Source organism: Phascolarctos cinereus, unplaced genomic scaffold (genome assembly GCF_003287225.1).
Source record: "Phascolarctos cinereus isolate Bilbo 61053 unplaced genomic scaffold, phaCin_HiC Scaffold_2;HRSCAF=192, whole genome shotgun sequence".
Lineage (NCBI taxonomy): Eukaryota > Metazoa > Chordata > Mammalia > Diprotodontia > Phascolarctidae > Phascolarctos > Phascolarctos cinereus.
The window spans coordinates 270,772,432-270,787,973 of record NW_027555625.1 but is presented as its reverse complement, the minus strand read 5'-3'; the positions used below and the strand labels follow the sequence as shown (position 1 = coordinate 270,787,973).

Genomic DNA, 15,542 nt, shown 5'->3' with positions numbered 1-15,542 from the left:
TAGGCTTCAGTGATCCAGGAGAGAGGGAAGTCATGGGATAAGAGGTAGTGGCAATGGTGGTGCCCAACAGGCTAAGAAATCTTGGTTCTCCTCTCCATTAGTGAATTAATAAGCTACAATGCAGAGGGTCTCAGAGCAGCTGGACCTAAGCAACCTGGTTAAATCAATCCCATGTCCTCTTTCTTCTTACTCTCAAGTTCCCTCTTTCTTAAAAACCAACATCTACATAGTACTTTATGTATTTTTCAAGCCCTTTCAAATCCTCTCAGATCTCTCATCTGATCCTCCCGGTGCCTCTCTGTGAAGTGAAGATGAGCAGAAACCGTAATACTCATTTCGTAGCTGGGGAGACTAAGGGCCAGCTGCCCAAGTCAAAGTTGGCATGCGGCAGAGCAGGAATTAGAACTCAGGTCGCCCAGCTCCTGAGCTGCTGTTTTTTTCCCATGCAGCCAACAGCAGTTTGTAAAATGCTGACTTTGTCATTTCTCCCCCTCACCCTTGTTCCTTTCCCATCAGGACAGGGCAGGACGCCTTCCCCAAAGCAACCTTGATTAGATGGGTCAGGCTGACTTCCCAAGGCCCAGTTCTGCCCTCTCCCTGGGGGTCTCACATTAAATTAGTGGGGGAATGTGTGGGAGTCATTCCATAGTCACTCACCGGCTGGCCTTTGGATCCTGGCCCCCCTTGGCTCCCAGGGAGCCCCGTTCCTCCCTCTGTCCCTCGCTTGCCAGTAGGGCCCAGCTGTCCAGGCAGCCCGCTTTCACCCTTAAAGAAACACATATATGTTAAAAGGCAGCCTAGTCTAGGGAGATGTAGGTAGCACCAGGGACCAAACACCTCATCCTGCTCAATGAACATTTTCTGGTATTCTTTGCCACCAGAAGTGACCTTACCCAGAGAGGAAAGTACCAGTAACATTAGGTCCATGTGGTAACTCAAAAGATCATAGGAGTTTTTCAAATGGTATTTTATTTTTTCCAATTACATGTAAAGACAATTTTTAACATTATTTTTCTAAAAAGGTTTTTTAGTTCCAAATTTTTTTCCTCCCTCCCTCCCCTCTTTCCCTTCCCTCCTCCCTAAGACAGTAAGCAATTTGATATAGGTTATATATGTGCAACCATGTAAAACATATTTCCATATTAGTCAGGATCATAGGATTTAAAATGGGAAGAGATTTCTAGAACATAGAATGTAAGACCTAAAAGGAACCTTAGAAACTAGAATGACAGAGGTCGACATATTAGAGACCACATGGTCTAATCTCCTCATTTTACAGAGAGTGATAATGACATCAAGAGAGGTTGTCATTCACCCAGGCTGATCCAGGCAGGGTTATTTCCCCTTCATGGAGCATCAGCCCAAGAAGATGGCAAAGACTCAAGTCTATGGGGAGAGATAGGCCAGTAGGGGTTGGGGAAAAGGCTGAGGGACAGAATATATAGTCTACAGGATAAAGTCAAAATTCCCCAGCGTTGTATTTAAGGCCTTCCACAGTCCAGCTCTATTCTCTATCTCCATTAATATCTCTCCCTGTTTCTCATTCAGTCACCCCTCCAATCCCCTTGTATATTCCCATCTCCCCATCTCTGCTCATGCCATCTCCTTACTGGCAATACTCAACTTTTTTTTCCTTTCTACTTCTCCAAACCCCACCCACCCTCCAGTGCCCAGCTCAGGTCCCACTGCTTCTGAGAAGCATCCTTTAACCATCCCAGCCCACAGTGATCTCTCTCCTCTCATCTCAAGGCTCTATTTCTGCCACTCATTTGAAGCCTGGTGCACACATTTCTTTGACTGTTGTATTGTTATTTGTGTTTTTGTATAAATTCTGTCTTCCAAACTGGACTGCTAATTCTCGAAGGGCAGGGAGAGTGTACCCAGAACTGTGAAGCACAGAGTGGAGGCTTAGCGGATGTTATTTATTTGTAATGAGACACTGTGTGGTGTGGCAGAAAGAATGCTGGATCAGATTCAGGACACTCAAGTTCTGATTCTGTTTTAGCTAGGTGACCTCAGTTTTCACCTCTATAAAGTAAAGATAGAAGGGTGGGAGAGTAGATTTGAAGATATATTATAAAATAGTAATTATCAAAACTACAGTGGACTAGATTCTTAAAAATCTGAAAAAGAGATCAATGGGATAGAATAAAATTCAGAATAAGAACCAAACATACAAGACCTACACAGCACCTGGGCATAGCTGATACAGAGAACTGGCCTTGGGAATCAGGAGAAGCCAGGTTCAAGTCCTGTCTCTGCCACATACTGGCTGTGTGACCCTGGGCAGGACGCTTAATTTTTCAGCATCTCAGGTAGGTAGCACTCTAGGACTAGAAACTCATAGAAGGCACTGAATTGGTAGAGGAAGGTCTTCACCAGGAGCTCCAGACACTGATGAAACCACAGGTCTAGTAAAATCAATCAATCAGCATTTATTAAGTGCTTATTATCTGCCAGGCACTCTGCTGCTCCTGAGGAGAAGAAAGGTAAAAACATGATCCCTGCCCTTTGGGAGCAAATGGGAAAGACAGCAAGTGAACAAGATGGACACATGTAAAAGATAAAGTGTGAATGGGAGGGCATGGGAGGGGGGAAGGCACTAGGAACAGGGAGGAGGGAAGGGAGAAGAGATGAGGAAGTAAGGAAGGCCTCTTGTAGAAGGAGAAAGATGTGTGTGTGTGTGTGGGTGTGTGTGTGTGTGTGTGTGAGAGATAGATATATGTATCCATCTCACACATATATATATAATGAAATATATATATAAAATATAATATATATATAATACCTGTCACATATGCATATGATGTATATCATACATAATGATACATCATATATAATATATATCACACATATAAATGACGATATGTATTACATATCACACGCACACATATATAATGAGATCGTATTTGTAAAGCACCTAACCCAATGCCTGGCACAAAGTAAGCACTTAATAAATGCTACTTTCTTTCCTTCTTTCCTATAGATATAATATTATATTTAGAGATTAAAGATATGAAAAGATGTTGGGATCAAAATGATTCCTCAGTAAAACTTATTGGTGAAATAGGAAAGCAATATGGCAAAAAATTTAGTTTAGATTCATACTTCATATCACACCACAATAAATTCCAACTGGATTGTGAACCTAAACATATCAATTTTAATATTTCAGCAGGGTCAGTGATTCCATTGATGTGGGTACTCCTTTCACCAATGCAGATTCAAACTTGTCTATGAATGGGATGGTCTTGGATGAGATGTAGTGGTTGAAAAAGCTCCTTGCTTGGTGACCAACCTTCCGGAAAGAGCTCCCTAAGCTTGGCCAGGATGATACCTGGCCACAAACACAATCGATCCCTCGTCCAGCCAGCGCTCAGAGTCTTTCCAGCTCAGTAGATTCTGCCAGAGCTTGTGCTCAGTTGGCATAGCCTTGAAAAACTCAGGGTTGTTCCCATAGCTCATTAGAGGAGAGCGTTGGTAGAAGTTTTAAAAAAAATTAAAAATGGGAAGAAAAAAGAATACTATATTGATCTCAATTCTGAAGAGGAGAGGAAAAAAAAAGAGAGAAAATTCTTATTTATTGAACAAATGGAAGGTACTGTTGAAAACAAAATAGATGGATCTGGTGTAACAAATAATGATGTAGCCAAAATAAAATAAAAGGAAACAGATTGGGAAAAATATTTACAGTAAATATTTCTGATAAAAATCTGACATCCATAGTCTTTAAGAAATGGATACAAATTCAGATGAGTAATAGTCTTTCCCTAACTGCTTTTCCATCTCTGTGCTTCCAAACCTGTCATTCCCCAAGCCTAGACTTTACTCCTTCCTCACCCCTACCTCTTATAATCCTTATCTTCTTTCAAGGCTCAGCTTAGATGCCATCTCTTCCATGAAGCCTTTCTGGATCTTCCTTCCTAGTTGTTAGTGTTCTCTCTCCCTCCTCAAATTATCTTATATTTAATAAAAATTATTAAATTTTATTCAAATCATATTTAAATTATTTATAAATTTTTACAAAAAATATTATATTTAATTATATATATCATGTCCCTCCAGTAGAATGTGAGCTTATTAAGGGCAGAGACTGGATCTGCTTTTGTCTTCATCTCCACAAGGCCCAGTTTTGAACACTGTAGGCTCTTAATAAATGTTTTTTAATTATTGTATCGCTTATTCAAAAGATATGAACAGACAGTTCTTGGAGGAGGAAACTGTTAATAGCAATTTGGAAAACAGTTCAAAGTCCCTAATAAACAGAAAAATGCGCATTATGGATTAGATGATCCCTAAAAACCCTTCTAGATCTTACCATTCTATGAATCTATGAATCTTAGCTCCTCCACTTATTACCTGTGAGACCATGGGCATGTCACTTCATTTCCCTAGGCCTTGGTTTCCTCATATGTAAAATGAGTAGGTTAGAGTAGATGATCTCTTCAGGTCCTTCTAATTCTAAATCAATGAGTCTACGAAACTATGAATACCTGTCCTTAGTCTATAGAAAGACAGTTCCGATGGACAATGCCTGATTGTCTACATTTAGCCAACAGGGGGCAGCAATGCCCAACACAACACTGAAGTGAGTATTTGAAGAGGCCAAGTGGATTGGAAATTTTCTATCTCTAATCCTACATGATTTATAGTTTTTTTTTTAAATCTAATTTGTGTTATTTTAGGAGGTCTTAAGCCTCTGAAGAAATATTAGAAACCCATACAGTATCCTGGAATAGTAGAAAGAATCCTGGATTTGAAAGTCAGAGAACTTGGGTTCAAATTCTGCCATTATCACTTCCTAGCTATGTGACCGTGGACAAGTCAGGTACCTAGTCTTTCCGGGTCTCAGTTTCTTCATATTTAAAATAAGAACTAGATGGCCTCTAAGGTCCTTTCCAGGTCCACATCTATGACCTATGATCCTGGGTCACCATCATACACCTCCCCAAAGGCACAACTCTCAGAAATAGTTCCTAGCTGTGCCTCAGAGCTGCCCCACAACATTAGCCTGCCTAAGACAGAATGTAGGATGGAAACAGACTCACCTTGAATCCTGGGGGTCCCTGAGCTCCAGGCAAACCAGCCACACCTGGATTTCCTCTCCTGCCTGCGGGGCCAACGGGTCCAACTTCTCCATCATCTCCCTGTTCCCCCTAAATGGAGTGAGACATAGAGTTAACTTAGTTTCTGAAGGCACAGGCTTTCAGGGAAACACAGAAGCGTAGAGGTCTGGAAATACTGCACGGACTTGAGCTGTGGGATGAAGGATAGATGGCATACCTGAGAAAGAACTGCCAGTCTGGAAGGCGTTATTGGAACAGGTAGTTGAAAGAGGTTATGGAATTGAGCTAGGATGGGATGCAGTGTGTGTGTGTGTGTGTGTGTGTGTGTGTGTGTGTGTGTGTGCGCGTGACTTAAACCCTATTCCCTATGAGTAGGGATTGTTCAATCCTCCGTATTTATACCCCCTAACAGTGCCTGGCACACAGGAGGAGATTAATAGATGCATGTTGGCCAACTGAATAGAACTCAGTTTGATTCCATTCAAATCGAGCTAACGTTCTCTTCTCTAAGGTCCCTCCCAGCTCTGACATTCTCTTATCTCAGGCTCCTTCAGTTATTGACATCCTATGTTTTAAGGTTCATTCGGCCTTTGCCATTTGAGATTCTAAGGTCTCTTCCAGCTCTATGATACGGTCCCTTTCCAGGTCTTCCCCGAGGTGGATGGTCAAGATAACCCACACCCGAAGTCTCAGCCATTCGGCTTACCTGCTGTCCAGCTTGGCCATCCTTCCCAGGAACTCCATCCAGACCAGGGGGTCCTTCTTGGCCTTGTCTTCCCACCACACCTCGAGGCCCTGGCTGCCCCACCAGGCCCTGGGGACCCAAAGAGACCAGATGAGGTAGGGAAAGACCGTAGGCTGGGGGAGGCATCAAGATGAGGGGTGTGACCTCAGGACCGCTCACCTGCATTCCTCGGCTGCCTGCTTCTCCACGCTTTCCTTGTTTCCCTTTCTGACCCTGAAAAGCCAAGAAAATTAGTTCAGGCCTGAGCCAAGGGGCTGACTGGAGGAAGGGACTCCAAGAGAGGATCATCCTTCCCTTGTGTTCAGGACTGAAGTAGATCTAAAGTGACAGCTAGGTGGCACAATGGATACAGAGTGTGAGGCCTGGAGTCAGGAAGACCTGAGTTCTAATTGGACCTCAGACACTTACTATCTGTGTGACCCTGGGTAAGTCACTTAACTCTGTTTGCCTTAGTTTCCTCATCTGTCAAATGAGCTAGAGAAGGAAATGGCAAACCACTCCAGTATCTTTGCCAAGAAAACCCCAAGTGGGGTCACAAAAAGTCGGACATGATTGAAATTCCCGAACAACAACAACTACCTTGTAAAGGTTTTGAGGATGGGCCCAGTGACAGACTTTATATCTATCTATCACTGGAGAACCAATCTTCCTCAAGGTGATGACTTTTTCAGCCATATCATCTCCTGACAACTATCTCCTAAGTCACAGAGAGGCTTCAATCTGCACCTGCTGGTGCAAGGATTACCCAAATTGAAGAAATCATAGTTCCTTGATGTATGGGCGTATTTTTTATTAGTGATAGTATCTATCTCTTTGTTCCATCAACCCTGAAATGCTTTTACCCCGCCCATGGTGGAAGCACTCTGATGAGAGTCAGAGTAAGATCCAAGGAAACCTTGTCTCTGCCATTAATCCTCACCATCACAGGATCTGGAGTGGGAAACCAGAGGCCACTGAGTCCACCTCCTCGATATTACATACAAGGAAATTGAGGCCCAGAGCAGGTTAGGGATTTGCTCAAGGTCCTGCAGGTGGTTAAACAACAGAATTGAGATCTGATCTCATGTCCTGTGACTGGAAGGATTCTTTCTGCTGCACAAACGTTGTGTGAATTAGGTAAAATCAATAATTCCCCCTTGCATCTGTAAAATGAGGGTAAGTAACAGTCACGCATTCTATCTTATAAGGGTTGTTTACAGATCGCAAGATTATAGACCAGAGCTCGAAAGAACCTCAGAGGCTGTCTCACACATTCCTTCATTTTATTAAAGTAGCTACTAAAGCATAGTGGATAGAGCCCTATACATGGGAGTCCAGAAGACCTGAGTTCCAATCCTACCTTCAAATGAAATAACCTGCCTAAAGCACTTTGTTGACCTTAAAGCACAATATAACTGCTAATGATTGTTTTTATTACTATTATTATTCTCATCACCAATAATAACATGAGATCTTGGCTGCGACAGTGCTCTGAAAAGCAGAAGGTCTGGTACAAATTAAGGCAGCTGACTCTACAAGGGCTCAGAGGATTCAGAGGAAGGAATTTCAGAGATCATTTAGTCCAACTCCTTCATTTCACTAAAAAGGAAACTGAGGCCCAGAGAAGGGAAGCAAGATCTGAACCAACTTACTCCAAGCCCAGTACTCTTTCTACCACCCTTCTCATGTCTCCCAGAATCACTTCACATTCTTGTAGCATTTAACTATTGCTGCAAGCATTTGCCTCACAAAACTCAATCACAAAGAACCCTGTGACTTGGCCAGTCCCACCTACACACTCCCAAGAACCATGTAGCCCACTTGGACAGAGGGATCCTCTTCTTCTTTTTTAATTAATTAATTAATTTTTAAGTTTTCAACATTCACTTCCATAAGATTTTGAGTTCTAAATTTTCTCCCCCTCCCTCCTCTCCCCCCCTCCAATACAGGCATGCAATCTGATATAGGCTCTACATATACATTCCTATTAAACATTTTCACATTAGTCATGTTATGAAAAAGAATTAGAACCAATGGGAGAAACCATGAGAAAGAGGAAACAAACAAACAAAAAAAGACAGCAAATAGTATGATTCAATCTGCATTCAGACTCCATAGTTCTTTTTCTGGATGTGGTTAGCATTTTCTATCATGAGTCTTTTGGAATTGTCTTAAACGGGATCCTCTTTTTCCCATTGATTCCTTCCTGGGGGACCAAACCTTGTCTTACAGAATCCATGAGCAGAAAGAGCCCCAAAGTCACAGATAGCAATTTCGTTTGTTCAGGATACAGCTTGGGATGGGGGATCCCAGCAAACATGGAGGACCTGAGAGGCCCCCTGCAACCCTCTGGGCCAGGAAATTCCCAGCAGCCCTCCCCTCTGCCTAGGCACCTGGTACACAGTAGGTGATTAATAAATGACTGATTCTGACAGCAGCTGGAGGAATTTGGGGAGGATCACAAAGAGGAGCTCCATGACCAGGAGATGGCAGCAGAGAAAGGCTTTTGGTCAGAGCCCACAGTCACACTTGGTAAATCAGCATATTCCTCAAGAGCAGGGGACCACAGTTGTGGGTTACAAGCAAGCAAGTGACAAGATCCAAACAGAGTGGAGAGAAAGGGAGGATGATCTAGGAAATGGTCCAGGACCTGGGGGTCACAGAGGGGCCCCAGGGCCAGATGTGTCCTCAGGCACCATCTCCTGCCTGAAGCTGTTCTTGATTCTCCTCAATTGCCTATGCCCTCCTTCCCAAACTCCTCCGTATTTAGCTACTTCATGTGCTTGTGTCTGGAATGTATATGCATTCTGTCACTTTATGATATACGTTTTACATGCACATGCTCTCACTTTTATTAAAATACAAACTTCTCGTTTCATTCTTTGTACTGCTACCCCCAGCACCTAGCATAGTAGATGCTTAAGGAACACTTGATTGATGGATTGATTCTTCCCACTTTCATCATCTCTGGGCCTTCTCTTTCTTTCCCCATTTCTGTCCTCATCCCTCTTAATCTTTCCTTCTCTTTCTCTCCTTCCTCTTTCTATCCTCATCCCTCTTAATCTTTCCTTCTCTTTCTTTCCCCATTTCTATCCTCATCCCTCTTAATCTTTCCTTCTCTTTCTCTCCTTCCTCTTTCTATCCTCATCCCTCTTTATCTTTCCTTCTCTTTCTCTCCTTGCTCCATTTTTATCCTCATCCCTCTTTATCTTTCCTTCTCTTTCTCTCCTTGCTCCATTTCTATCCTCATCCCTCTTTATCTTTCTTTCTCTCCTCGCTCCATTTCCCCTTTTGCTTTGCCTCCCCCCTTTTCTTCTCTCTATCATCCTTTCTCCAGCTTTCACTCAGACCTAACAGTGAGCCAACAGTGCTGCTATGCTGCCCAGGAGCTCCTAATGATCAAAGAGCTGGCTGAGGCTCAGCTGTACCCTCTGGCTGAGTCAGGTGCGTAGCCTGGCTGATGCTCATCATCTCTCTCCCCAGATCCAGGAAATCCAGAGAAGGTGATATAGGGTGAGCAGGAAGCAAAAAGCACTGGCCTGGGAGCACTTAGTCCCAACTCTGCCCCTAGCTTTGTTTATAACTTTAAGTAAACCTTTTTATTCGGGCTTAAGCTTCATCATTTGCCAAATGAGGGGATTGGACTAACTGGTCTCCACACACACTGTTGTTGTTCAGTTGTCTCTGACTCTTCTTGACCCCTTGGAACATAGCACACCAGGCCTGTCTATCCTCCGCTACCTCCCAAAGTCTGTCCAAGTTCATGTTTGTTGCTTCCGTGACTTTCTATCCATCTCATCTTCTGCTCTCCCCTTGTTCTTTTGCCTTCAATCTTTCCCAGCATCAGGGTTTTTTCTAACAGTCCCATTTTCTCATTATGTGGTCAAAGTATTTAAGCTTCAGTTTTAGTATTTGACCTTCCAGTGAATAGTCTAAATTAATTTCTTTTAAGTATTGACTGATTTGACCTCCTTGCTGTCCAAGGGACTCTCAAAAGTCTTCACTAGCACTACCATTTGAAAGTGTCAATTCTTCAGTGCTCAGCTTTCCTTATGGTCCCGCTCTCACAACCATCCATTATTGCTGGAAGAACCATAGCTTTGACTTTACGGACCTTTGTCAGCAAGGTGGTGTCTCTGCCTTTTAGTATGCTGTCCAGATTTGACATAACTTTCCTTCCAAGGAGCAAGGAAATGTCTTTTCATTTCATGGCTGCAGTCACCGTCTACAGTGATCTTTGAGCACAAGAACATAAAATCTGACAAGCTTCCATTTCTCTATTTGCCACAAAGTGATGAGACCAGTTGCCAAGGTCTTCATTTTTTATGTTAAACTTCAAGCCGGCTTTTGCACTCTCCTCTTTCTCACTCATCAAGAGGCTTCTTAATTCTTTTTCACTTTCTATCATCAGAGTGTATTGTCTGCATATCTGAGATTGTTGATACTTCTTTCAGCAGCCTTAATTCTGGTTTTTTATTCATCCAGCCTGGCATTTCACATGATGCCCTCTGCACATAAGTTAAATAAACAAGGTGGCAATATATAGCCTTGTTGTACTCCTTTTCCAATCTTAAACCAATCATCTGTTCCAAGTTCGGTTCTAATTATTGCTTCTTGACTCATACACAAGTTCCTCAGGAGACAAGTAAGATGATCTGGTACTCCCATCTCTTTGAGGACTTAACACATTTTGTTGTGATTCATATAGGCAAAGGCTTGAGATGTTTTTCTGGAACTCCCTTGCTTTCTCCATAATCCAGAGAATGCTGGCAATTGACAACAATTGTCTGCCTCTTTGAAAACCAGCCAGCTCTTCTGGTAATTCTTGGTTCACATATTGCTGAAGCCCAGCTTGCAGAATCTTAAGCACAACCTTGCTGGTGTGTGAAATGAGTGCAACTGTTCAGTAATTTGAACATTCCTTGGCATTGCCTTTTTTTAGGATTAGGACATAAACTGATCTTTTCCAAACTAGTGAGCACTGTTGAGTTTTCCAAATTTGCTGACATATTGAATGAAGTACTTTAACAGCATCATCTTTTAGTATTTGAAATAGCTCAGCTGGAATTTCATCACTACACTAGCCTTTTTGTTGGCAATGCTTAATTAGGCCCACTTGACTTCATTCTCCTGGATGTCTGGTTCTAGATCAGTGACCACACCGTCGTAGTTAGCAGTTATCAGTGATGTTAAGGTCTTTCTTGTATGGTTCGTCTGTGTATTCTTACTGCCTCTTCTTAATCTCTTCTACTTAAGTCCCCACCATTTTTGTTTTTTATCATGCCTATTTTTGCATGAAACCTTCTGTTGATATCACTAATTTTCTTGATGAGACCTCTGGTCTTTCCCAGTCTATTGTTTTCTTCTATTTCTTTGCATTGCTCATTTAAGAAAACCTTATCTTCCTTGCTATTTTTTTTTGAATTCTGCATTTAGTTGCTTTCTGTTTCCATCTTTCCTCAAGTATTTGTAAAGCCTCATCAGACAGCCATTTTGCTTTCTTGCTACTATACACAGTAGTTCCCTTCTGTACTTTATGTTCTAAGATTCTCTAAAGGGATAATATTCTGTATTCTAATGATCCTCCCACCTTTACCATTTTATCTTTCTAAGGTCCCTTCTAATTTTAAGCTAATATTTTAGGTTCTAGAATTCTAGGGTCTGAGGATCCTCTAACATTTTTTGACTATGAGTCATCTGGTTTTAGGATCAGGATAAGGGGTGGCACTGGTCTTGGGGAAAGAGAGAAAGCCTCACCTCTTCACCCTTTGATCCCTTGGGTCCTGGTCGTCCCCGGGGTCCAGGATGTCCCTGGAAACCAAAACAAAATAAAAAAATTTGGTCTGGAATTTTTTACTCAGAGGGATGCAGGACCAATTGGGGGAATAGTTCTTTTGTGGGGCAGATGGTCAGGGAAGTCCCCAGAGTCCCTCACCAGTGAAGAGGCTAGGCTAGGGCATGGGGCCATCTCTGAAGATGACTGGAAAGCAAGGGTGCAGATGCTTTGGGCGTCATCATCCCTTGTCCCTCCCTTGCCAGGTCCCAGTGCTGAAAGCTCACAAGTCTAGAATTCTAGAATGTTGTCTTGAAAGTTCTGAAGAGAAGAAGCTATGGAACAGTGGCTTCAGGACATAAAGAGGCCTTGAGGTTTTTAATGCATGGTCCTCATTTGAAAGAAAACAGTTAAAATGTTTCACTTACCGGTAAGCCTTGCTGACCAGCTTTTCCTCTGCTTCCTTCAACACCCTCCTGGCCCTGGAATACAGTTGTGCAGAGGAGAATGAGTACACTGGGTTCTCTTTTGCCCCGATTGGCTTCTTCGCCAACCCCATTGGGCTATTTTTCCCTTTGATGTGCCACCCCCTCCCCCCATTTTGCTGCTAACAGTCTTTGGCTAGAGAGGAGGGGTCTTTCTAACCCCCTCCCCCGAAAAAACATCATGGTCTTTGTACAAGGCCTGGCACCACTGATACTTACAGGGTATCCGGGATCTCCAGGCTCCCCTCGATCTCCACGATCACCCACTGGACCCTGAAGGCCACAAGCAACAGAAACAAAAAGTGGTCAGCATTAATTGGTGGATTATTGAACTTAGCACAGGGCAGGCAGGGAGGTCTGGATCCATGGCTACCTCCAAACCCCAACCATAATAACTTTCCCTGTCCCTGCATGGGAACCATGGCCACAGTCACGCTTGCAGTACCTTCCATGGAAAAAGGAGCAAGAATCTGGCCAGTGGGGCAGGAAATAGAAGGCCTTCTTCAATCTAAGGCAGATGACTATCTCTCCTTTACGACATCTGCCCTGGGGGAGTTAATGCCGTGGAAGACAGGAAAAGGTAGGTGGGTACTTACCCGATCTCCAGGAGGCCCTGGAGGGCCCTCAGTCTTCCCATCATCGCCTTGTTCTCCCTGTGGACAAAGAGCCAGGCATTAGGAAATACTTCCCACAGAACCGTCAGGAAGCACAAGGACTGTGCCATCTGAAATCTGGATGTAAGGAGGCCACCTGGGACCCCAAAGATGGGAACAGCTCTGTGGGGAGGGAAGCATGCCTAGAGGCAGGCCTCCACATAGGGGTCCCTGTGATGTGGGAATAGTTCTCTCCTGGTCCTCTGGGGAGATACAGGGAGGCCAAGCAGATAAAGAATGATGGGGAAAGGGAAGGTAAGTAAGTCTGGAGGGTTTCAAAGTCAGCCTGAACATAGTAGATACTTAAACTAGAAAGGCCAGAATTTAAGAGAAGCTCAAAAGATCAAGCTATATAAACTGACCCAGTGAATTTGCATGTTCTAGAGACAGAAGGATGAAAATGTGTATTTCAAAGTAAAATTCTAATATCTGCTTGAAGTGTTTGTATTTAAAATGCTTTTGCACAGACAGGAGAGATGATAGTAAGTTATAGTAAAATTGCAAAAAAATACATTTTTAAAAATTCTTGCATCATGTGACCCAACTGACACACTTGATCCTTCTAGTGATTGCTGATCAACATTTGTCAAATTAAACTAATGGCTGAGATTCTGTTGGTCAGGATCACATACTGCGTGTCTGTGCTCCAGGCTCCCAATCCTCAACCTCTCTCAGATTTCGAGGCCTGCTCAATGGCAAAGAATCTGGCCATTCTAGACAACTACTGGCTTCAGTCTTCTCAAAACCCATGCCTGTCTTAAGGCTGCTCTGGCCCAGGGTCACACAATGGGAGGGCTGTTAGGGCCCCTGAGATAATTTAATTCATTGGTTTCAAACTTTTTGGTCTCAAGACCCCTTAAAGGTTATTGGAGACTCCCTAAAGAGTTTTTTTTTTGGTGGGTTACATCTATTAATATTTACTATATTAGAAATTAAAACTTCTTAGTATTATTGAGAAACTAGTTTTGACCTGGAAGACCTTCTGAAAAGGTCTTTGGGGATTTCCAGGGGTCCCGAGACTATATTTTGAAAATAGCTGATCCAGTCCAACCCTCTCATTTTACAGAAAAGGAAAATGAGAAGGGGCAGCTAGGTGGCACAGTGGATAGAGCACTGGCCCTAAGTCAGGAGGACCTGAGTTCAAATCTGGCCTCAGACCAAACACTTGACACTTACTAGCTGTGTGACCCTGGGCAAGTCCCTTAACCCCAATTGCCTAAAAAATAAAAAACAAAACAAAAACAGAAAAGGAAAATGAGAAAGGAAATGGCTTTTCCCGAGAAACACATATAATTAGTGCAGAGCCAAGACTTGAACCCACCTCTCCTAATTTAATTAAAATAAACAAATCATTAAGTACCTTCCAGGTACAAAAGTACTGAGGTAGATTGCTGACTAACTCCCAGTTCAATGCTCTTTCTGTCTACAAGAGCTCAGATGAGCATTTCCACTGACTCGAACCCAGTTCCTTACTAGCTGTGTGACTCTGGATAGGTCTCTTAGTCTCCCTGTGCCACATCTGCACCTTATCTGTAAAATGAAGGGGTTGGACTCAATGACTTCTAAGGTCCCCTTCAGCTCTAAATCTATCCTTGAAAGCTATGAGAACTTTGGCCTACTGTTCTTCTGTTCCAAGGCTGGAAGTCTTTCTGGGGGCTGCCTTTCCATTAGAACAGGAGTTCTTAACTTGGGGTCCATTAAAAATTTTTTTTTTTAGGAAGTTGGGGTTAAGTGACTTGTCCAGGGTCACACAGCTAGTAAGTATCAAGTGTTTGGTCTGAGGCCAGATTTAAACTCAGGTCCTCCTGACTTCAGGACCAGTGCTCTATCCACTATGCCACCTAGCTGCCCCCATTAACTTATTTTAAAAAAAAATTTTTGATACCTACGTTTCAATATAATTGGTTTCTTTTGTAATCCTATGTGTTTTATTTTCTGCATTTTCTGCATGATTCTGAGAAGGGGTCCCTAGGTTTCACCAGACTGCCAAAGGAGTCAAAGCAGTTAAGAATCCCTGTGGTAGAATATAATGCCCCTTGAGGGCAGGGATCATCTCATTTTTTATGTTGTATTCTCAGCACCTAGCACAGTACCTTGCACATAGTGGATGCTTAGGAAATTCTTGTTGAGCTGAATGTCTGTTTAATTTCCAGAAGTCTTGTGCCTCTGGGGTTCTTGAGGCAGCTTCCTTTCCTGCTCAATCCACAGAAGATTTAGCTTTAGACCTTGGCTCTGTTGACAGTCTTGGGCCAAGACTATTCTAGCCTCCCAAGACCAATCCTGATTTGGAATTTGGGATATACCAGGCTACTCAAAGGAAGCAGTACTTCCTATGAGAGCAGGGCGCCATTTTGGCACTAAAGAGTCACCTCAGCTGTGGTGTGGAAGTGAGCACTCTGCTAGCCAGTAAAGGTCTCCATGCTTCCTTCAGGGGTCAAATTCCACCAAGCAACCACATTACTGTTGGCTACCCAGCCCCTTCCCATTTCTCTAGCAGCCAAGTCAGCAGAGGAGAGACGGCTGAAGAGTAAACACACTCAGATCAAAATGGAAAAAATGCAGTAGGTATCAGGCTGACTTATTGCTGTTGGCCTGCAGCCTACATTGAGATACATATACATATACATATACATATACATATACATATACATATACATATACATATACATATACATATACATATACATATTATTTTTAAATTTTTTTTTGAAAGGTTCCCATCTGTCTGGTAAGGGCAGCTGCCAAAGTGCGGGTGTCTGAGCCTATCAGCATCCCCTGGGGATTCCCACCTTATGGGATAACAGAAACAGCCTGGGGCCAACCCTTACTCCCTCTCTTGCC

At 43.0% G+C, this 15,542-nt stretch overlaps 1 protein-coding gene across 3 annotated transcripts in view; it reads right to left on the bottom strand.

The window, feature by feature from the left end:
- COL27A1 (collagen type XXVII alpha 1 chain) overlaps positions 1-15,542 on the bottom strand; it is a 242,693-nt gene that overhangs the window by 21,248 nt on the left and 205,903 nt on the right. For all 3 annotated transcript variants that reach the window (XM_020965661.2, XM_020965662.2, XM_020965665.2), the window contains exons 42-49: positions 12,645-12,701; positions 12,268-12,321; positions 11,992-12,045; positions 11,548-11,601; positions 5,971-6,024; positions 5,773-5,880; positions 5,049-5,156; positions 658-765 (exon numbers count right to left, since the gene is read on the bottom strand). In XM_020965661.2, the coding sequence (XP_020821320.1) occupies positions 658-765; positions 5,049-5,156; positions 5,773-5,880; positions 5,971-6,024; positions 11,548-11,601; positions 11,992-12,045; positions 12,268-12,321; positions 12,645-12,701 (597 nt within the window). The remainder of the gene's footprint in view (positions 1-657; positions 766-5,048; positions 5,157-5,772; positions 5,881-5,970; positions 6,025-11,547; positions 11,602-11,991; positions 12,046-12,267; positions 12,322-12,644; positions 12,702-15,542) is intronic.